General features: G+C 44.1%; 1 protein-coding gene across 1 annotated transcript in view; it reads right to left on the minus strand.

Annotated features, from left to right (window-relative positions):
- gnptab (N-acetylglucosamine-1-phosphate transferase subunits alpha and beta) overlaps positions 1-24,527 on the minus strand; it is an 89,527-nt gene that overhangs the window by 5,629 nt on the left and 59,371 nt on the right. Inside the window, exons 13-20 of the mRNA XM_084330197.1 lie at positions 23,259-24,520; positions 19,184-19,383; positions 17,698-17,917; positions 17,246-17,359; positions 14,268-14,353; positions 13,700-13,798; positions 11,356-11,523; positions 1,743-1,833 (exon numbers count right to left, since the gene is read on the minus strand). Coding sequence (XP_084186323.1) covers positions 1,743-1,833; positions 11,356-11,523; positions 13,700-13,798; positions 14,268-14,353; positions 17,246-17,359; positions 17,698-17,917; positions 19,184-19,383; positions 23,259-24,520 — 2,240 coding nt within the window. The remainder of the gene's footprint in view (positions 1-1,742; positions 1,834-11,355; positions 11,524-13,699; positions 13,799-14,267; positions 14,354-17,245; positions 17,360-17,697; positions 17,918-19,183; positions 19,384-23,258; positions 24,521-24,527) is intronic.

Genomic DNA, 24,527 nt, shown 5'->3' on the forward strand with positions numbered 1-24,527 from the left:
TCAACAAAGACGGCAGTGGTCTCAGTCCGGGCGGGCCGCCGGGAGCCTTTCATTTGAGTGGTGATGTCAGTTTCCGAGCTCAGCTGATCTGATGCTGGAGGGGGGGGGGGGGGGGGGGGGGGGGGGGGCATGTGTGAGATGGACATTCCTCTCAAAGGTGTATTCTGGGCACTACGGAGGAAGGGATGAATCATAGTTCACGTGGGTCTTCCCACTCCTATATAGAGTTTCGTTTTTTTCAGAGCCTTTTCTATGACTTTCTAATTTGCCCCATCGACGTGAATCTCTCTGTTCATGTCTGTTTAGCAACTGCACTGACGCCGAGTGTGAGGAAACAAATACTGTATATAGTTCTAAGCGTTGCCCCAGACTGTCACTTTCCAGCTCAACTTTATTTTCCCCTGACTTTCCAGGTTTTTCCACAATTGCAGAGACCCTTTGATACTTTGATGATTTGTCTCTCAGAGCTTCACCATAAAAAAACTTTTGATTCCTCCCTCTCATTTAATGCACATATTAAAAATGTCACCAAAATTGCCTTCTTCCAGCTCCATAATATCGCAAGAATTCGCCCTATTTTAACTTTGGTCGACGCCCGAAAACCGAATTCATGCATTTGTCTCATCACGACTAGATTACAGTAATGTGCTCTCTGATCTATTGTTTTTTATCCACTTTTTCTCCAGTTTTTTCTGTGTTTTTCTCCCATCCCAATTTAGTCGTTATGCCAATTCCACCCTCCCCTTCCTGGTTGTTGCTCGCATGTGCCCCCTACTGGTCGGTCTAGGGAGTCCTGAAGTCTACCAGATGCTTCCTCCAATACATAGGAGTCAGCCAGCAACCTCTTTTCACCTGCCAGCGCGGACTCTCATTGGTGAGGTATAACGTGTGGGAGGATCACACTACCCTCGCCATCTCCTGTCCTTGCTGTGCAGGCGCCCTGACCGACCTATAGGAGTCGCTGTTTACAACGACCAGATTACCCACCCATCGACTCCCCTCCCGCTGACTCTGCCAATTGAGCCAGTATGACGGCCGGCCCAAGCCGGAGGCAACGCTGACAGCCGGATTCGATACCGGTGTCTCTTGCGTTGGTGACGAGCGCTTAGACCGCTGCGCCACCCAGCCGCCTGCTCTCTGATCTATTGTGATGTTTCTTCTCGACTTGTAAAGCCCATGGGGGGCAATTCCATGTGATCTCGGACTATACAAATGCATTTGATTTGACCCTGAGTTCAAGTTTGTTTATTAATTGTCATAGTAAAATACAGAATACTTTATCATGAAATGCTTTTATCTGTATGAGCCCCTGGGAGTGTGCTTCATACAGTAATAGATAAAAAGTATAAAATAGAAAGTCAAAAGTACGTAAGATAAAGTGTTCAGTCAATATACATACAATACAGAGTAAAAGAGTAACAGTGAGGTACAATGCAGAAATGGGATGAGGTACAAACTTAGGGTAAGGTGCAATGAGGTATGAATTGTAGTGCAAATCTCTTTAATAATAAATATTAAGTGGGTGATGATAAGGTGAGTGTTTGCTTAAAGTGAGTGTGTACGTGTGGATGTGTGTGCTGTGAGTGTAGATGATGGGTTACATAGTGTCATTGTCATTGGGCATCCTGATGGCCTGTTCAAGTCTGAATCATAGAAACAACAAACATGTGTGTGTGTGTGTGTGTGTGTGTGTGTGTGTGTGTGTGTGTGTGTGCGTGTGTGTGTGATGGCGTCACACTGACCTGTTCAGCAAAGAAGGAGATGACCGTGAAGATGACAAGAGTCACAAGTACACAGTGTGTCCAGAACTTCAGCTTGTCCCGATACACCCGCCTGGAATGCACGCACACACACACATGGACACACATGGACACACACACACAAATCAGTGACACAGTTTTAAATAAAGAAACATAACCCCCCCTCATTGTTGAATGTAAAGCAGATTGACCCCTTCTTCTAATGTCAACAGGCTCAGATGCAGATGCCTGTGGACTAACATGACATGTTTCCTGATTGGGTGACGGAGTGTTAGAAATAGGGTGATGTTTTCAGGGTGGCTGCACGTCGTCCACACAGTCATCCCCAGGGGAAGGGGGGTGTTGACTGGATGGGACCCGACGTAATAAAAAGGCAGAACGGCAGAGAGGGGCTACGGGGCAAAGTGACAAGGTGACATCACCAGCACCACCTGCCGGTAACCTCACTAACACCCGCTGTCTTGTGAGCGACGGTCTGGACCAAGGGGTGGATGGGTGTAGAGAGGCAGGGAGAGGGCAGAGAGGCAGGGGAGAGAGGCAGGGAGGGTGCAGAGAGGCAGGTGTACACAGAGCTCGAGTGGATCATTCCCATTCAGATAAGATTCTTGAATGGCCCATGTCTCTGGTATACCGTAAAATGGGCGGTCATAGAATGTATGGTAATGGTAACCAGTATCGATGTGATACACCAGCGACTCAGAGAGCCGGTTCATTGCTACAGCGATGGCATCGTTTTGGATGAGCATTCTAGTGGCAGTTGGGATGAACACTCACACTTTCTGAATCCCACACACAGACTGTCCACAGTTGAGACGATGGTCATTTCCAGTGCCGTCGGAATTCTGTGGAAAGTGTCCCGATGCACTAAAGGCCACCATGTTGAGAGACCACTAAGCCGGCATATCTCTTATACACATGTAACATGTATCTCTATATAAACACACATGTATATCTCTGTACAATAATATGACTAAAACGTGCTCACTGTACACTACTGTTTATATCTGTAGACAATAGGGCCGTCAACGAATATTCTATATTCAAATTTATAATCGAATTGTTAAAAAAAAAACATACATTCGATTGTAAAAATTTATATTCAAAGTGTGAATTGGGTTTTAAATTTATTTTTGTGATCCATTAATTTTTTTGATTACACAATACAGTAATAACAACAATAAACAGGACTTCACAGGACATAGTAACAAGAACAACAACAATAATGAAAACGGAAATAACAAACAACTAAAAAAACTAAAAAGATAATAATTTAAATATGTGCAACAATAGATATTCGAATATCATCCTTTTTTTTAGAAGGAATATTCAAATGTCATTTTTGGCCAATTTTGACAGCCCTAGTAGACAATTAAACTATGAATGAGGTCGATGTTTTGTTTTACTGTCCCGTCTATGAGGGCGTATGACAGTGGTTCTCAAAGTGTGGGGCGCTCGCCGAGGCCCGACGGGGGCTACTGTTGTGACGTCGGTAGGCCTGTCCCCGACTAAGGATTTGTATAGTCGACTTTGATTGGAGTACCTCCCCTCGCTCCTCTACTGAGCCTGGCCCAATTAAATTCAAGGGACCCGTGTCGCTGAGTGCTCGGCTCCGCGTGGGACGGACCTGGGATGTGGGGGAGCCCTATTTCTAGAGGTGGATGGCGGGAGGGGGGGTCCCTCTTATAGGGGTCTGGGCGGCTGAACGCAGCCGTATTATAGAGATTCAAGGGGCCCATGTTTGTATATTGTTATGTTATTGATGTCATTGTAAGTATCGTCTGTTGTCTGTTGTATGTCTATAAATGTTAATACAAATTTAAGTAAAAAAAAATAAAAAAATCCTCTTTCAGTGCCTCTGTGCCCGTTTTCTTAGGCCTCGCTGGTATGTGCGCCATTAGCGTTAGCCACACTTCTAGGCCTCTTTGCTTTTGGAAAGAATGAATGAATGAATACTTTTTAAATGTATTTGAATTGTTTGCATTCGACTAAGAGGTTGGCAGTCGACTACGGCTCCTTTCGATCGATTAGTCGAGGTCAGCCCTAGACGTCTGTGTGTTTCTCGTGGCGCATAACAATAAACAAACCACGCCGTCACGTTCCCCGGCTCTCAATGAAGGGGTTAATTCGGCTCGGCCCACGGTGCAGCCCCTTTCACATGACTTCGCTACATTATACCCCCCCCCCATATGAAACTAGAAAGACGGTATATGTGTGTGCGTCGATTGCGTTCCCGAGTCGGATAGATGGAGAGACAGCGCGGATAGAATAGACGACAACGCGTTCTGTAATAGGTCTCCAAAGACGCACGCATGCGATGATAAATACTATGGAAATGACATGCATAACTCACAATGATTAGTTAAAGGAACACGCCAACATTTTGGGAAATTTGCTTATCGTCTTCCCCAGAGAGACAAGAAGATAGATACCAGTTTCCTCTCTGTGCGTTCAGTAGAAAGCTATCTGGCTGCATGTTAGCCTAGCTTAGCACAATGAATGGAAGCGGACATGACCGGGTAGCCTAGCCATTGTCCAACTAACACCTCTCCCGAAGGCTACCAACCCTGAACCCCACCGTCATAGGCAACTATCGTCCTGTCTCTTCTCTCCTTCCTTTCTAAAACACTTGCTGTATCCAACCAACTTACTGCTTATCTCTTACAGAATGACCTCCTAGAGACCTAGACCCTAATCAGTCTGGCTTCCGGACTGGCCACTCCACAGAAACGGCCCTCATTGCGGTCACAGAGGCACTTCACTTAGCAAAAGTGAAAGGCCTCTCCTCTGTCCTGATTCTCCTAGATCTATCTGCAGCCTTTGACACAGTCAACCATCAGATCCTCCTCGCGGCACTCGCAGGAATGGGAGTGGCTGGCTCTGCGCTGACATGGCTGACATCATACCTCAATGACCGCTCCTACCAAGTGTCATGGAGAGGGACCCTGTCGGCCAACCGCCCCCTGCGGACGGGTGTCCCCCAGGGCTCGGTCCTAGGACCCCTTTTCTTCTCCCTCTACACTAAATCACTGGGTAACATTATCACGTCTCATGGCTTCTCGTATCATTGTTATGCCGATGATACTCAACTCTTCCTCTCCTTCCCTCCCTCAGATATCCACGTCTCTGAGCGGATCTCGGCCTGTCTGTCCGACATCTCCGCCTGGATGACGGACCAACCACCTCAAACTGAACCTAAGCAAAACAGAATTGCTCCACCTGCCGGCCAAATCCTCCCCCCTGACCGACCTTTCCATCACAGTCGAGAATGCAGCTGTGACCGCGTCCCCGACCGCCAAGAACCTTGGTGTTGTCCTCAACGACCAGTTGAACTTCTCTGCTCACATCGCAGCGACAACCAGAACCTGCAGATTCCTCCTGAGCAACGTCAGAAGGATCCGCCCCTTCCTGACAAAAGAAGCCACCCAACTCGTCGTCCAATCAACAGTCATCTCCCGCCTCGACTACTGCAACGCACTGCTCGCTGGCCTCCCGGCCACTGCCACCAAGCCTCTTCAACTCATTCAGAACGCAGCGGCCCGCCTGATCTCAAACCTACCGAAGTCGGCCCATGTCACCCCACTTCTTAGGGACCTGCACTGGCTCCCCATTGCTGCACGTATCCGCTTCCTCAGACCTACTCCTATCCAAGCTCCGGGAGGGTCATCAAAGAGAAGTCGCCTATTCTCAGTCCTTGCCCCACAATGGTGGAATGAACTACCCACCCCCGTTAGGACAGCCGAAACCCGTCCAATCTTTCGCGGTCGACTAAAGACGCACTTCTTCAACCATTATCTGAAATAATGGAAAAAAATAAAAATAAAAAAAGATCCAACCCTAACTAACCTTACGGTCATGCACTTGTCCTAATAAACTAACCTACAATGTAACACGCAACACTTTGATGAACATTGTTACTCAGCTGATAGAGTTGTACCCTTCCTGATGACTTGTCGTACAGAACGTGTAAGTCTTTCTCTAGGCGTTTGAAAATGTAGGGCAGCCCTTGTTGGTAACAGGGCAGCCGATAGGAGAGGATAAGTGTCAGTAGCTGAACAGAATGGAGAAATATTTGACAGGGACAAAAAGGAAGATAGACGATGCTTCAGAAACAAACAAGTGTGACGGTAACGTCAATAAACCAGAAACCAAGTCAAGAAAATACAACAAAGCTTATCTCACTCTTGGTGAGATGTCTCTCTATTTAATTTTTTTTTTATAATTGAACTGTATTGTTATGCATGTTATTGTTCTAGCAAAGGGATTGCAGATTTCATAATTTTATCCCTGAGTTTTTGGTTATTGTTACTGATGTAGAATGTTATTGTTAAGTGGTTGCACAATTTGAAAGCTCATGATATTGATGTTATTTCAATCAATTTAAACTTGGCCCATTTCATGACTATTTTTATTGGGGCGAGGGGGGCAAAAATGTTGGTCCACCAAAGGGGGGCCTGGCAGAAGTACGTAAGGGATGAACTTTTTATGTTGATTTTCTTGAGTTGTGCTTCAGGAAGGGAAATATTTTTGTAGCAGATTTTATTTGCCAAGCTTGGGAGAGAAGGCAGAATACTTTGTTTAAACCTGAGCTGTAGTTTGAGGGGGACCTCTCAGCCTCATGGTTGAACATTGAATGTCTATACATTAACGAGACCACCCCGTCTGATACCTTGTACAAATGGGTACGTGAAATCAATAGCCCTCTATTCCCTAAAACTCCCATATGGGGAAATAGGCTTATACCTATCTTATACCAGAATAGAGACTTTGAGTCCTGGTCAACTCGACTGGAACATTGTTATAAAGATGAGCTTTTTATGTCCTTCCAGCAATTAAAAGAGGAATATCAACTTCCTGGAAGAGATTTTTTTTTAAATACTTGCAACTGAGACATTTTGTGAGGGTTAACACTCAATGGTCAATGGAAACTACCAGAAAAATCTCCCATTGAAATAATTTTTCATAATGGTCAAAGGTTGGTGAGAACCATCTCTCGAGTCTATAACACCTTGTTACCCTCTCTACCGATCACTGAACCTGATAGATGGGAGAGATTTAGATACAGTAATCGATCCGGATCTCTGGGAGGACCTATGTAAGGAGGGTGTCTCACACTAAATTCAAGATATAGACTGATTCAATTCAATTTTCTACATCAGGTCTATTTTACCCCCTCCAAGCTACCGTACATGGGTTCAACTCTAGTATCTCGTCTCTCTGTTTTAGGTGTGGTCAGGAGGAGGGCACGTTCCTTCACTCCACTTGGCATTGTATCAAACTGCAAAGTTTAAGGGCCTTTATCACTTTATTGTACGTACAACAGATTTACCGTAGGTGTATTATGTACCCACATATAGTTGCTGTTATTGTTGTTGTTACTGTCCTATCAGAGCCTTGAACAATGAACATTGAGTGCCACAGAACACTGAACTATCCACACACAAGCACACACGAGCACACACACGACACGCACGCTGTGCACACTCACACACTAGCAGCCACTTTAACACGAGCGGGCACACACTCACGCCGCATACTTATGGCCAAGAGGAAAGGCCACTTTAAATTAGTATAACAACAGGAACAGTGTATTGCACTACTAAAGCTACCTAGCATGTCCTATATGCTCTGTAAATACTATGTACAGATACCGAGATGTCACACCATGTTACCTGTTACCTGTTTATTGCACAATGTTTTTTTTTTATTGGATTCTATTATATGTTGTACCACTGTTTTTTTATTGGATTCTATTATATGTTGTACCACTGTATTGCACATCGTCGCGGGCAAGACCACCCGCATTTCATTGTATACTTGTATATGCCGTGACAATTAAAACTCTTGACTTGACTTGACTTGAATGTCTCAGTATTGTCATTTTGTACGTTTTGAATATTGGAAAATCTAAATAAAATATTCCAAAACTGTAATAATCTGTAAACATGTAATGAAATTAAATGTAATAATGGAACACTGAAACTGTATTTTTGGTGTGAGGGTGACACATAAATGAAAGAATCAATGAATCAATCATCTATCTGTAGATATCGGTCTGCTGTACATATCAGTATTTGTAAATAGGTATCCTGAACCATAAACTTGGGTTTCTACCACTTTTATCTCCTTATTTTATTATATTATATACAGTATATATTATTTGCCTTTTTGTACATTCTCTTTGAAGCGTTGCCATGGAGTGCAGTCGTTAACTAAGGAATTCCCTCGGGGTTCTAACACAAATCTTCTCCTAAGTCTCCTAAGTCTCACGTCTTAAAGGGGGAATGCCACCCATTTTAAGAATTCACATGTGTTCTTCCTGAGAGAGAACCCCTCCAACCGGTGATATAACCGGGAGGTAGAAGCTGGAGCTTCTCCCTGGACAACGAACGAGCCAGAACATATCTGTGTGAGCTCTTACACCTGAGATTATAGATTCATACCATCACGATAACGGGGTTCCCCACAGACATTGCAAAATGAAATTCAATGACTTTCAAGTACTTTTCCAAGCACTATTACATTTTTTATTTTAAAAGGGCATTTAAAAAGATACAATTCACTTTTAAATCCTGTTTTTTATGGAAAAAGAAAAAAATCGTTTTTTTTTATGGCTTAAAACCAATTTCCGACAATTCGTTACACTTTAAATAAAACATTTCAATTTCTTGATTCAGAACAATTTTATCATGGATGAACAAAACTTTCAATGCGAATGGTTGATTTGAATTTCAGGGACTTTTTAAGCACCTTATTAAAAAAATTGGCTGTTTAAGAAATTCCAGGCTTTGACCTTTTTTTGTAAAAAAAAATCAAGCACTTCAAGAACCTTGTGCGAACCCCGATAGATTCATACCATCATGATAAACATCATACCATCTGAATGAAAATCCAATTTGGGTGTAAGAGCTCACACAAATATAGTATAGCCTAATTAAATCAGAGCTCCATTCACCGTCTACGGAGTAACATCACCGATTGCAGGGATCACTCTCTGATGTCTAGCTTCAGGAGAGAATGGTGTGTGTTCATAAATACTCAGTGAACTGTCCTGTGTCACAAAATAGACTCCCTTTCCATCTGATGGACACATATCACCTGTATTATTATTATTATTATTATTATTTATTACTTATATAGATATAGAATGGCTCCATATGGATTTTAATAGATCATGCTTTAAGTACTATAGTTTTAATGTAGTTGGTGTTTTTTTATAGTGATCTTTTTTACTGTAGTTTTAACGAAGCTGGTGTTTTTTATAGTGGTGAGTGTCTAAGTATTGTGAATGTATGTTTGTCTTTTAACCACTGCACAAATGAAGTTCCGAAAGGAAAATAAAGTAATTTGAAGTTGAAGTTGAAGAACATTATGTGAATTATTAAAAAAATCTGTGGCATTCCCCTTTAAGACAAGAAAGAGAGGAGAAGTTGGCGAGCATCTTGTGAGCAGCCAGTGATCTAAAGCGGCTGGTCTAATTTTAAAGTCGCTATGGGGGGAGGGGGGGATCAGGATTCAGGATTCACATTAAAGCCCTCTAGGCCCCATGGGATTCCCATTCCTCTCTAAGGCCCCATGGGATTCCCACTCCTCTCTAAGGCCCCATGGGATTCCCACTCCTCTCTAAGGCCCCATGGGATTCCCACTCCTCTCTAAGGCCCCATGGGATTCCCACTCCTCTGACCCTGACAACATTTGCTGCTCCCATGGATGTGAACATATTCCTTTTGTTGAATGTTTTGTTGTTTGATTGATTGATTGAAAAGTTTATTAACAGATTGCAGAATGGGTACAGTACAGTACAGCTCAATACATACAATTGTTAAGAGGATGCAGACCTGAGAAAGACTTTAGTCTTATTTCCATCAGGGTCCTCCATTTTCAATTCATCATATGACACACACGACATACAGATAGACAGTACTGCTACATCTATACATTTATGACATACCAGATTTTCAAATACAGTACTGTTTGTGATACTAAAAAAAATCCAGAAAAAGAGTGTATATACATTTGACATAGAAACTGTGCATTGGGGGAGGTTGGGTAGGTGGGGTGGGGCTGTACATTGGAGGTGGGGGGGGGGGGGTGGGGGGGTTGGGTAGGGGGGGGGGGGGACACTGTACATTGGAATACTGACCTACCGGTACATTTGACATAGAAACTGTACATTGGAGGAGGTTGGGTAGGTGGGGTGGGGTTGGGTGGGGCTGTACATTGGAAGTGGGGGGGGGGGGGGGTTGGGTACATTGGAATACTGACAACTGTTGTTGAACTCAACTGTTGTTGAATGATGTTTCTCAGTTATCAACCTCTGTACATGTAAAGAGACTAATTTTGTCCGGTCTTACGGCTGCCAAAAAGCTGATAGCATCACGCTGGATTCAACCGGATAAAATGTGTCGGAAGGTATGGGTTCTTACTTCTTATCTATCTCAATGTGATTTATCTAGAGATATCTACCGCACGAATTTTAGGTGTTAATGAAGCCAGCATAGCAATCTGGTTAGATGTGGTGGAGAAGATAAAGGATAGCATATGAACTTGTAATCCCTGGTGTTAAACGGAATAATGGATGGATAGTCCAAGAGGGGGTCCTGAGGGGGGGGGGGGGGAAGGGAAGGAGAAGGAAAGAGTGAGGAAGAGCAAGCAAGAGCATATGTATTGTATTGTATTTATTATGTGTGTGTCTTTTAATCTAGATTTATTTTTATTTAAGTACTGGACTGTCATTATTGTTAGTATTATGTCGGTCATTGTCCTGTGATTTATCGTGGATTTCTACTGTTAATGTATTGTGTGTCTAGTTTTATGTTAAAAAAGGGGGGGAAAAAAACATTTGTTTAAAAAAAAAAACATTCCTTTTGGAAAAAATTTACTTGACAAATTGCACGGCTCACGTGGCTCCGGTATTGTGTTGGTTTCATGCTGGTCTTGAAGACCATTAATAATCCTATATCTAGCTACAGTCACCTTACTTCATCATCCACACTGAGATATAAATACAGTGGAAGTGAGCGTAGACTGCCTGCTTTTTGGAACAGACACAGATGATATGCACTTTGTGTACTTGTCGTGGTGAGCGATAAAGACTGCTCATCCATGCAGATTCCTTTCCGCTCTGGCTTTCGTCACGGAGACCCCAGGATTTTATTCAAGGTGCTTCAATGGGCCATTCACACTTTTAGACCAGATGGAATGAATGGGGGGAAATATAGTCAATATACTCATCCATAGGGAGGTGTAGTCTGACGTCACTTTGGTTGCCCACGAGGTCCACCCGTATAGGGATTTATCATTGGGAAATAGATTATCGGCTATTGTAACAATTCTGCCTCATGAACATTGGCAAGCTTTCCATTTTTGCACAAAATGAGTTCCCTTCCATCACTAACATTATTGTTTAAGCATTTTTAGTTGAAATAATTTTTCTTCCCGATTAATTGCAAATATACACACAGAAAGGTACACCGTGCAAATGTTAATGCTTTATTTGTTTTAAACAAGACGATTTAGAAATGGGCAAATACGTTAGACCGGCCGGAAACAGCAATGACGTAACCACTACACCTCCCTATTGTCCACCATATCCTACCATTCCTGGAGCTCCTCCATGTGCAGGAACCTGTTGCGGTACTCCCGGGGCAGCTCGAACTGAGAGGGCAGAGGGAACATGGACTCGTAGAAGTCTCTGAGCACGGCCTTCACCGTGGCAGCGTCCTTGTGGCTGTGGTCGATGTTGTCGTTCAAGCAGATGAACTTCCTGTAGAAGAGGAATATACCGTTGTGGGTTCAACTCTGCGGTCCTGCAGCTCAATAGGTAGAGCACTGGGTTAACCCTTTCACTGCCACACTACAGAAGGTTAACCCTTTACTATCACACTACCGACAGTAACCGTCAACACAACGTTTTGACCGTCGGTAGTGTGATAGTAAAGGGTTAACCTTCTGTAGTGTGGCAGTGAAAGGGTTAACCGGCTGTGTATTGTCGCAGTGAAAGGGTTAACCGTTTAGTAGTGCGGCAGTGAAAGGGTTAAGGAACACTCCAAGATTTTGGGAAATTAGCTTATCTGCCATCTACCCTGGAGTTAGACAAGAAGATACATACCCGTTTCTTCTCTGTGCATGCAGTAGGAGTAGGAAGACATTGGGAAATAGGCTAATGGAGGAACGGAGGAACCTACTTCCAGTGACTGACGCTAAGCTAGGCTAACTGGTGCGCGTCTTCCTACTCCTACCGCATGCACAGAGAAGAAAAAGGTATGTATCTTCTTGTCTAACTCCAGGGTAGATGGCAAAAAAGCTAATTTACCAAAATGTTGGAGTGTTCCTTTAAAGGCCAACTTGCAGGTTGTATTTTTGTTCAATAAACAATGTGGACTAGGCCAACGGTGACTTTCATGAAGGGAAAAAAAAGTATTGAAATTGACCCAGTTTTAGCGTTTTTATCAAACATTTTGTCTGCCCAACACAATCACCACGCACGTGGATATTTTAATCAATGGTTCATAACGTGCACGTGTAATCGAAATGATGTCTTCACGTCAGGTGCAGGGCACCAGGGGGCTCTGAGAGTCGCACACAGCTAGTGGCGGGCGGAGAGCCTTGCTGCTACTGGCCGAGGGGTGATGGGTGGGAATGTATCCGTTTCACCTAACAACGCTGTTGCTCCGTGATCATGGCCATCCATCTCTGGGGCTGGCCACTGTTTGTGGAGTAGTAGTTATAAGGTGTTTGATCATTGTGTCGTTGTACATATTGTGTATACAGCGTTAGAAGCTAACGTGGCTTAGCTTGGTAGCTGTTGTGCTAACAACATGCTGCGACGTCCAGTCTGGCTACCACGATAGCTATGAGCTAACTAACGTTACAAGATCAAGCACCTTATAACTACTGCTATTGTCGTGTCCATGCGTTCCCTGGCAGAATACTTGTGGGGACGGGGGTGTGCAGAGAGGAGAGAGCCGTTTTGAATCGGGCATTCGTGCCGGCTGGCAGGCTAGACGTCGGAGCATGCTGTTGGCACGGTGGCTGCCGGGCTGGGCTGCGTTGGCTTCTGGCGCTGTGTGCACAGTGTGTACAACGACACGGTGATTTGCATTATTACAAATATGGTAACGTGGTTGTGGCTTTTACAAATAGTGGTTAGCTTTAGAGATGGATGGCTATGATCACGGAGCAATAGTGTTAGGTGAAACAGAGACTAGCTCCTCGGCTAGTAGTAGCAAGGCTCTCTGCCTGCCACTAGCTGTGTGTGACTCTCAGAGCCCCCTGGTGCCCTGCACCTGATGTGACGACACGGCCCTGCTAGCGTCTGATAAGCTTTTAGATTTGCTTGTGCATGTGATTCGTGCGTGGACCTTTTTAACCCTTTCTGAGTGGCATTTCCGGCGTCAAATGAAAAAAAAAATTAAATTAGATACCAATAATTGCAGAGTAGGGTTTAACCTGCAAGTTGGCCTTTAAGGGTTGGCTTCCTACTGGCACCACCCGAGCTAAAAACAAAAAATGTAAGCACTCGTGCTATTAATGTATACTAGGGGTGTAACATTGCATCGATCCTAAGGTGACGATTCAACTGCATCGATTTGAAAATGTTAGAATCGATTATATATATACAGTATATATATTTCTTTTTGGGTTGATTTTTTTATTGACCTATAGTCCATTCATGCTGAGTGAATCAGTTACCCCAGCCACATTTGTGTATAAAAAATTAGTTGGGGAATTAACTGATATGTGGTCAAACGAAGAGATTTCCTGATGCATTGAATCGTTGTGGGGTCAAATATTTACACCCATAATGTATACACTCATTGTAAAGCACTTTAGATAAAGTCTTCCACCAATTAACATATGTTATGTTATGTCAAATAATAATAATGTGGAATTGAGCTTCCAGGCCCCCTGGTTAAAGAGAAGCCTCTCCTCCTCCTCACCTGGGGTTTTTCCTGATGTCATCGAGCTGGCCCACCACATGGGAAACATTGGTGCGCACCATCTTGAAAGCGATCTCCTCCTCCCCCATGGTCTCAAACCTGCTCCACAAGAAACATGTTAGTTCTTAAGACTTTCTTAAGACCGATGCTGCGTTCCATTTCAAAGTTCAAAATTGGAAATTCCCAGTTTGTCGGGCCGTAATTACGACCTACAGTATATGCTTTGGAAGGATCGGGTTCAGGGGGGGGGGTGTCACTACAGATAAAAACGAACGCTGCAAGAGACAAGATGCTTGTGGGGCTGGTTACTGAGCACTATCAATATATGCAGAGAAACAGTTAATTGTATTACAATTTATACAACACAAGCATTTTCCTGTTGATAATCAGGCTTAAATTTGTATTTGAATGATTACAAACATGTTTAAAGCAATGTTGTTTACAGTTCATCGACATCCGATAACTGCAAAAAAAATGCCCGGGTTTCAAACTTTCTGACTTTCTGTCTGGAACACAGCATTAGATTTGAATAGTTATTTAAAAAGGAGGTTGGACGTTAAAGACCCACTTGTACTTGTTCTGGTCCCGGAAGGCTTTGTGGATGCACTCTGTGATGGGCTTACAGTGTACGACCAGGCCTTTGGTGACTGGAGGCTGTGAATTCAGACACACAACTCAGGTCAACATACTTCAGATTGATTGAAAACTTTATTAACAGATTGCAGAATGGGTACAATACAGTACGGCTCAATGCACACAATTGTTAAGGGGATGCAGACCAGAGAAAGACTTTCGTCTAGTTTACATCAGGGTCCCCCATTTTCAATTCATAATGACATTTATGACATACGCAACATAGATATATATCATGACATTAATGACATACATGACATACATGTATACAGTACTGTAGGGCTGACCCCTATTAGTCGATTAGTCGACTAATCGGTCGAAAGGTGCCGTAGTCGACTGGCCAATCTCTTAGTCGAATAAAAAACATTTATCGGGGCCATACAGATATATATCATGACATTTATGACATACCGGTACATGACAATGACATATGTCATAAATGCTGTTACATTTGTGACATACAAGATATGCAAAAATATACAGTACTGTTAAACAGAGATCCTAACAGAAAATATATAAATACGAGGGGGAGGAAACTGTACATTAGGAGAGGGTGGGTGGGTGGGTTTGGACATTTACGGGGGCCAGTTTCGAATTGCAGAGCGGTTTCATATTGAAATATACCGCTAAATAATGCATGAGAGGTACCACCAGGGGTATAAAAAGTACCCAGAAATTATATATATATATTTTTTTAATTATCTTTTTACCCCTTCTTTTTCCGTTTTTCTCCCATCCCAATGTTAGTCGTTATGCCAATTCCCAATCCCCTTCCTGGTCGTTGTGCACTCTACCCCCTACCGTCGGTCTGGGAGGGCGGAGACTATCACATGCTTCCTCCGACACATGTGCAGCCAGCCCACCGCTTCTTTTCACCTGGCAGCGCGGACTCTCACTGGGAGAGTGTAACGTGTGGAAGGTCACACTACCTCCCCCAGATCCTTCCCTTGCTGTGCAGGCGCCCCGACCGAACTGTAGGAGTCGCTGTTTACAACAACCAGGACCCACCCACTAACACTGCCAATTGTGTTAGTATGGACGGTCGGCCAAGCCGGAGGCACCACAGCCGGATTCGATCCCACTGGCTCTGTGGTGGTAGACAGACTGCTGCACTACCCGGCCGCGCCCCAGAAATTATACTTAAGTGAAAGTATGGGCACTGTCTCAAAATCGTACTCCAGTAAAAGTCAGAGTATCTGGCTAAAAACACACTTGAGTAAAGGTAAAAAAAAGTTTCTACTTTTAAATGTACTTAAAACTACAAAAAAAGTACTAAACATTTTAAATAAAAACTTTTTTTTATTCCGGGGCAATGAAATGTTCCATTTCGGCCTCTTCATTACTCATACTATAGTTTGTGGCCATCTTCTGTAGCTTGTCACTGTCTATTCTTCTCATAACAGGTTGTTTAATCAAAGATCCCCGCTTTCTAGTCTTGCACACGGACCAATCAGCAGCAGGTTCATTTTCCATTGATGGGGATTTGATTGGCCGTTTTTAAATAAAGTTAATTAATAACGTTAACGTTAGTTCGGCCAGAGAAACAAATATACTAATTAAAATAGTTGGACCTGCGATATTTGTACTTTGTAGGTCTGCATTTTAAATGCAAGGAGTAAAAAGTATGTTTTTTCTCTCTGAAACGTAAGAGTAAAAGTACAAGTATACAAACTTAATAATACTTGAGTAAAGTACAAATCCCCAAAAACAGTACTAAAGTATTGTAACAAAGTACAATTACTCAAGTACTTTACACCCCTTGGTACCACACTCTATTTCTACCAACTAGTCTGGTCTTGTAATATAAACCTTCCAGTAATGAATTTGGTACGCAAGATAAGTCCTTCTCGTCATTCGTTGAACATTAACCTCACCTGACTGACAAAGTGATTCCTTTGGTCAGTTTGTTTACCTGAGGTCAACATACAGTACATCAGGTGAGGGTGAAGGGATTGTCTACATTCATCACAAACTGGGAGTCCCCTCGCCCCCAGCCCCTCGCTTAGCAGAACAATTTAGAATGCTTCATACCCCACTCCTAGCATTTCCGCTAGATAAGATAAGTATTCCTGTATTGATCCCCTTGGGGAAATTCGGTATCATAGCAGCATGGGGGAGGGGAGGTACAGGTAGTAGAAGACATACAGGTACAGGTCACAGAATTATAGTACAATGGAGAAATAAAAAATAGAAATAGAATAAAAAGGCAGTGTAAACATTATACAATATAATTAACTCTGGACATGCGCATAATGGTCAAAGAGGTGTGAGATGAGGGTATGTATGCCCTCTCAGTTATTTCCCCCCACAATAAATATAGTTACAATATATCATCTAAATCTAATCTTTTTTTTCTTCAAAACTTTGTTTATTGAAGTTTTTCATTGCAATATGAAATGAGCAGTAGGTCAAACTGTACACATATATCCCAGACATATTGCACATATCCACATATAAGTAGTCGAAATATAGGTCTGTTGAATGTAAACAATATACATATTGCATATAACTACGTATAAGTAGTCAAAATATAGGTCTGTTGAATATAGACTACAGCGAATACACCACAAAAGAAATATATAGATATTGTTTCGGACATAGTCAATTGAACAGATATGTACACTCAGGACAAGGACTGTACAGCAGAAAGAGAGGAATGTTTTTTTTAATCTAATCTAACATATAATCAAAAAAATTAAAAACAAAATGCTAAAATGCTAAATATATGCAATATATAGTCTAATAATCCAATAGTCTAAATCTAGTCTAATATATAATCTAAAAATGCTAAAATGGTAAGAATATGCAACACAAAGTCTAATAATCCAATAGTCTAAATCTAATCTAATATATAATCTAAAAATGCTGAATGCTAGCATGACATCATCTCCGTCTCTTCCCAGTATGACTCACCATGCTGGGGTCGTAGTAGGCCTCCTGGGTGGGCCTGACTGAGTGCAGATGAGTGAGGTTGGTGGGCAGCGTCTTGGAACAGTTGATCAACATCTGCTCCAGACCAGTCAGATCCTGGAACACACCACACAGAAAGATACACACATTTTAGCACCAAACGGAGAGTTGGCAGTTCACACACCTTCTGTATCGTCTTCTTTACTGATATAGTAGGATGTCTGAACTTGGAAGCGGACATGACTGGTTAGCCTAGGCATTGTCCAACTAACACCGGCCATGTCCGCTTCCATTCATTGTGCTAAGCTAGGCTAGCCAGATAGCTTTCTACAGAACGCACAGAGAGGAAACTGGTATCTATCTTCTTGTCCCTCTCTGGAGAAGACTGTAAGCTAATTTCCCAAAATGTTGGCGTGTTCCTTTAACGTGAATAACCAAACGCCTCCCGGTCTGACCTGCAAGCTCAGGGGCAGCTCGTGGATCCTGGTGGCGAGGGTGCGGATCTCCCGGTCCGACAGCACCCCAGAGTGGTCGGTGTCGATCTCGTCGAACACCTGGGAGACGTTGAGCTGCCGCAGGGCGCTCATCAGGAAGTAGAAGTAGGAGAAGGCGAACTGCATGTCCTGCGAGTGACGCACGCGGTGCGCCGACGTCTGGTCGAACCCCTCCGGGAACCTGGGAGGTAAAGGAGAGGAGACGCAGATGACGTTTTTGCCCCAGTGCCTCGGGTGGTTCTACACTGTGATCGTGTGGTCGGTTTTCCTACTGATCGATTGATTACTTACTGAAAACTTTATTAACAGATTGCAGAATGGGTACAATACAGTACGGCTCAATGCACACAATTGTTAAGGGAATACAGACCAGAGAAAGACTTTCGTCTTGTTTACATCAGGGTCCCCCATTTTCAATCCATAATGACATACGCAACATACAGATATACAGATAATTATATATCATGACATTTATGACATACATGACATACAGGTATATAGTACTGTTACATTTGTGACATACAAGATATGCAAATATACAGTACTGTTAAACAGAGATCCTAACAGATGAGGGCAAAGGAATCTGAAAATCTACTCTAGAAATGGTAGCTGTGTATAGATGTAGCAAAACAAACTGGTTAAAGGGGGATAAAAAAGTTGATTTTTTTTTTTATAGTTTGACAGTTATTGAGAGTAAATGAGTTTGAATATGGCCAACAGTGATGTCATCGGGGACAGCACCATGAACTTATGTAGATGAGAAAATAGCAATACCATGTCTTATAGGAACTGCTGCCTTATCATTTCCTTATCATTGTTGTGTAATTAACACAACAAAAGGATTCAATGTCCCCAATGACATCACTGGTGGCCACATTCAAACTCTTTTTTCAAACTCTCAATAACTGATAAACAAATAAACTCTTCACAATAATACAAAACTATAACAGATTAAGAAAATGCCCATGAACAAAGGCATGTTTTTAGGAGCTTCATACTATTGCAGACTGAATCAGCCAATCCATGAACCAGGGTTCCCACAGACATTGCAAAATGAAATTCAAGGACTTCTAAGTACTTTTCCAATTACTATTTAAAATGTTCAAGGATGTCACTCGAAGGATACAATTCACTTTTAAATGCTGTTTTTTTAAGCATCTTCTTGGCCTGCTTGCCAGCTAGAGTATCACACGCCAAGAAATGAGGAAAAGCAGTTGGAGCACGCGAGACAGCAACTCGTCAGATGTTATTAAAAAAATATAAATAAAAACGATTTCTTGATTCAGACAATTTGATCATGGATGAACAACATTAAATGCGAATGGTTGATTTGAATTTCAAGGACTTTTTAAGCACCATGTCATTTTAAAGGAATTCCCTGAAATGTTTTTGACAAAAATCAAGCACTTTAAGCACTTCAAGGACCTTGTGCGAACCCTGCACTCACGTGTCCTGGAGTTCCTGCATGATGAGGCGGTCAATCATGTGGGGCATGTGGGCGGGGACTTTGCGGGAAGTGAAACCAAACTGTCCGTTCAGCAGCTTGTTGACGTAACGCAGCGAGTCTGCAAAGGTGTCCTTCAGCCTCCGACCTGTGGCGGCGCCATCAGCCTCGTACATCAGTTCCTCCTGCAGTCGCTCCTCTTCCTAGGGAGCCCGAAGAGATTCAAAATGTGTAAGTAGTTCCCCTCTACACAGTAGACAACCCGATGAGGTGTCACAACCATAGATATTATATATAACGACTAGATGGCTCAAGGCGGAGTCTCCCGCGTAGTTCACCGGCGGCCATCTTGCTACGGTGCTACTGCTCTAAGGTGATGATCTGCACAAACAAAAATACTCTTAACACATTCCCTGCCACGGTTCTATCCATCAATGTAGGCTCACTGCCACCACTCTAAGCCTATGGAGATGTTCACCTTCTTTGCAGGGCTATAACTTTTTAAATTGTATTGCTAAATTGACATTACTATGGCCCATTCAACATCGATTATCTATCGTTCAGGATGTAGGAACGTTATACTTTTTCATTCATAGATTCTTCCAAAAATACCTTCTAGAATATAAGTATGTTTTTATCGTTTTCTGCAGTAATTCATAGAACGTGAGTTATAGGCATAAACGCATATATAGATTATCAACTGCCGTTTATTCCCGATACACGCTATATTAAAAAAATCTACTGTATATGATCCTATACGTTATGCTTCATCATGCGCGGATGAAAGGGGGGGGGGGGTCGTTTATAATTCCGTGATCGTCAGTAAATGCTTTATGTAGTATGGGTGATATATTGATCAGATCGGTTTGCAGTGAAAAGAATAAACAATTGGGCTGGAAATAACGTTCTATTCCTCTTACCGTGCGTCAATGAGACTGGCGGTGAAAGATCGCAGGTATAGGACGTCGATCGCCTACTGTAGGTCCTTTTCCGGTTTGTATGTCGCAATAAACACCGAAATCATATCGATTATTAAGTTTATAAAGCGATCGATATGTACTATAGTATCTGTCGGGAGCCTTGCAACAATGTCTGACGGCCGGATGAATTTAATGGACGCACAGCAGTCATATCCCGTTTACCAGTGTAACTCGCCCGACCATCCACCAGGCGGCGGTATTGAGCCGTTGTTTTTTTTAGCCGTAGGGTCCAGCTGCAGCGCCGGAGGTGTATATATGAATTATGAATGCCATGGCGAAAAAATGAAATATTGATCTCAATATTGCTGTACAGCGTGGTCTGGCGGTATAAGCATGGCGGGCAATAACGTTTTAAAGCGTTTCCGGCGGTGGATGTGTTAACTGGCTGAAATCTTGACGGATTTACAAACGGTTTGGTTTATTACAAACGTTATTAACACATTGAGAGCCACGCCCCTATGCCCAGATAACCCCTTCCGTGCCATCGCTTTAGTCAATGGGAGGTCGGGGATATTTGCGAACGCTTAAACTATATCTTAATTTATGGCTATGGGTCTAAAACAGCCCTCGCTTATCAATGACTTGCTTGCAGTCAACATGTACGAAACGGATTGTTTTTTCATTGGTACATTTCCGTTTTATACCGTTTTGAATACGAGTATAGTTTCGGAGAGTTCTAGTAATTTCAGAGAAATTCTGCGATAATAGCCATTTAGTGGAATACACAAAACACGTAATTTTCGGCTGATTTATGAATAGTTTTCAAATAAACTGATTAACCCAAAACTGGTAACATAGAGTCCTTACCTCACATCAATGTTCTGCAAAAAGATTAATCCAATTCCTGATCGCCATTCCAAATATCGATCGCGTTTATTGATCCAACGTTATACTCCGAAACAGATAATCAACGCTTCTTCCAGTCCCCTCAGTCAATGCAATAGTATCCAGATGCATGCCCCAGAAGTAAAACGTGGACCGGAGTTATTTTTTCGATGCACTTTTTCAGCCAATCCAATCCAATGATGTGCAATACCATCCGGGAGACGATAGGCGGCGGTATTTGCCCTTTTCGAGCTCAGAGCCATTCCCAATGATAACGTCAGGTTGGATGGATGAAAAATGAATGGATATTGCTAATAAAAGAAATAACGAGAACAAAACGAGAAAACTCGTCATTGGCACTCAACGCATGGCGAGTTAAGACGACTAATCTCGACGTTGGCACTCAATGTGTTAATGTGGCTATGATTCTTGCATGGAAGAATTTGTATTAAAAAAAAATTATTTTCATATGAAAGTCCATTATAAGTATGCAGTATGATAACTACATCTGACGTTTTAACTTTTTAACAAACCAAACGGTTGAAAATTGAGCAAGGTATATAAATAGACCTATATACCTAAGGTCAGCTAGTCTCCGTTATCAAGACGGTGGCAGAATGAACAGACTTCTCTGTAGACAGACTCTGCACCTCCGTGCCGCCCAGAGAGGTCGGGGTGCAGGGCAGCCCAGAGTGCAGTGCCCCTGGAACAGGTTTGGGGTTCAGTGTCTTTGCTCAAGGGCTCTTTTGTGATTGTGGGCACCATAGATAAACTGTTTAGCCTGTTTTATAGCAACACTACTATCACCGACATCTAAGAAAGGAGATCCCCCCTTGAACGGCCCTTCCAAGGTTTCTCCCCTCCACATTGCCTGTGGTGCTTTTTTCCTATTGCTAGGTTTTTAGTGAGTTTATCCTTACCTTCGCATGGGGTATGTCTGAGAAGTCCAACGCACACAGTGGGCAATTTTTGCCAGACGACGATTTTTTTAAGCGAGGCGACCGACAGAATTGTATCGCTTCCATTGTTATGAATTAGACAACCCACACGGCAGGAGATTTTCGAGCGACGATCGCGCAGCAACTTCTGTCGCCTTGGCTAAATATCGCCTCAATCCTATTTTTTTTGGTGACGGCAGGCAACACAGCAAGGACAATGAGGAAATAACATGACTTCTACTGGTGTATCATTTGTAATATAAATAAATGTATCAATACATTAATTGATCAATAATAATAATGTATTATTACCATGCTACTTATGTTAATTATTAATTAACAGGAACAATTTAAATAAATAACGTTAGTTGGAGATGGGATGTGATAATAATTTAAATCAGTCAATGAGTTGTGCTCTCTCTCTCTCTCTATCTCTCTCCTACATTACGCACAACCAATGAGTCTATCTGACGGCCATGGACCGGTTTAATGGACCTAAACGGTCGGGTCGGGTCTGGTGTGGGGTGCTAAGCGATTGTCGTTGAGTGACAGCCGCTCGCATCGCCACTGCCAGGCGACGTCGCTCGCCCGTCGTGTGCTTTTGACTGGAGTGTTGCATTCATTTATTTAATTTATTTAACATTTAATTTTATTTTGGATTTCCTGGTGTTTTTGTCTTTGTTCTTGATTTATTGCGATGTTTCTTCTTGACTTGTTTTTTTTTATCCACTTTTTCTCCCATTTTCTATATTTTCTCCCATCCCAATTTCGTATCGTCCAATTCAACCCTCCCCTGTCACGAACGCTGTTTCTTGCCTCCCACAAGCCGGCTGCAATGTGGACTAAGTCATACATAGCACAAGTCCCCTCCGGTACTTGAGGTAACAGCAGTCGCATCTTTTCACCTGCGCAGCTCGATCTCTCAGTGGCGAGGAGTAACGCGTGGGAGGCTCACGCTGCCCCCGACACTTCCTGATTCTACTGCGCAGGCGCACCAACCGACCTGTAGGAGTCGCTGTCCACAACGCCCGATCCCCACCCATCAGTTTCCCACCCCCTAATATGGCCAATGTGTATTAGTACGGACAACCAGCTAAACTGAAAGCAATGTGGAGCGCTGGGATCGAACAGGCGATCCCAGCGTCTCTGCATCCGTGGCGAGCGCCTTGCCCACTACGCCACGTAGCCGCCCTCTCTTCTTGACTTGTTTAAAGAAGACGTGTCGGGAGCATGGAGATATTAACATGTGTTGTCGGGGCCTTACAAATACATTTGATTTGATTTGATTTAGACGTTAATACCAGATGCAGATGTAATAATAATGTAGATTCTCACCTCCAGCAGATCCTGGAAGTACTTGCTCCTCTCCCAGGGCAGGAACCCTCTGTCCGAGGAGATGTAGTGCTGCAGCCTCCTCCCCACCAGGCTGGGCGGCTCCGCCTGGTCCTCCAGGCGCTTCCCTCGGCCCACTAGACTGGGTGGCTCCGCCTGGTCCTCCAGGCGCTTCCCTCGGCCCACCAGACTGGGCGGCTCCGCCTGGTCCTTCAGGCCCTTCCCTCGGCCCAACAGGCTGGGCGGCTCCGCCTGGTCCTTCAGGCCCTTCCCTCGGCCCAACAGGCTGGGCGGCTCCGCCTGGTCCTTCAGGCCCTTCCCTCGGCCCACCACGGTGTCCAGCAGCTTGGAGGACGGGGGGGGCTCCGCGTTGTTGCGAAAAGTGCCCTCCGGGCGTTCGGGAAGGTCATCGTCGATACGAATTGGGATGAGAGGAGGAGGAGTCGGGGCTTTCGGTTGGTCTTTTTCAGCCGAATCTTTTTTGACATCGTCTATATTTGGCTTTTGGTTGTCTGCCTCCTCTTCCTGTTTGGCATTCTCTCGCTCTGCCTTCACGCCGTCTTCCTGTGTCTCCGGCTGGGATTTGACCTCACTCCCACCGGCCGGTCGTGAGTCTACACCTTCTCGACGCGAAGGGGGCGGCGTCAGCGTCCTATACGGCTCCAGGAGGGTGGCTCTCGTGAGATTATAACCCCTCACGGTGATATCCCCGATCAACAGCTCCTCCTCCAGCCTCAGCAGCTCGCTGCGCACCACGGCGGGCAAGAGCGACACGTCCACCGCGGGCACCTCCACCACGGGCACCTCCCGCTCTCCGGGGGGCCTCCTCTTTACCTTAGGACCCCGCCTGTCCTCAGGGACGTCCGGGAAAGGGACCTCGGGCTCCGGGGTCGACGTGGGCTTCGGCTCCTTGCTTCCCCCGTCGCCGGGTCGGGACACGTTGTTGTTGGCCCCTGCGGCGGGGAGCTCGCGCGTGTCCACCGCCACCACGAAGCTCATGGTGAACTCGGTCTCGTCGTCCCGCTGGAAGGTGAGGTTGTAGTGGACCCGCGTGGCATTGTGACCCGGGTGAAGCAGCAGGTGGACGGTCTTCCACTTGTTGGCCACCGAGGTGTGCCGCACCGCCGGGTTGTCGGCGACCTGCGCCTCGATCGCCCGGCGGGCCACGCCGTCGAAGCTGAAGTAGGGCCTGGTCTCGCCCGCGGGAAGGGTATACAGGCTCTGGTTCCTCGACAGGGTCACGTGGTACAGCTGGTCCAAGTGCTCTGGAGC

This window comes from Notolepis coatsorum, assembly GCF_963971535.1.
Source record: "Notolepis coatsorum genome assembly, chromosome: 15".
In the NCBI taxonomy this organism is placed as follows: domain Eukaryota; kingdom Metazoa; phylum Chordata; class Actinopteri; order Aulopiformes; family Paralepididae; genus Notolepis; species Notolepis coatsorum.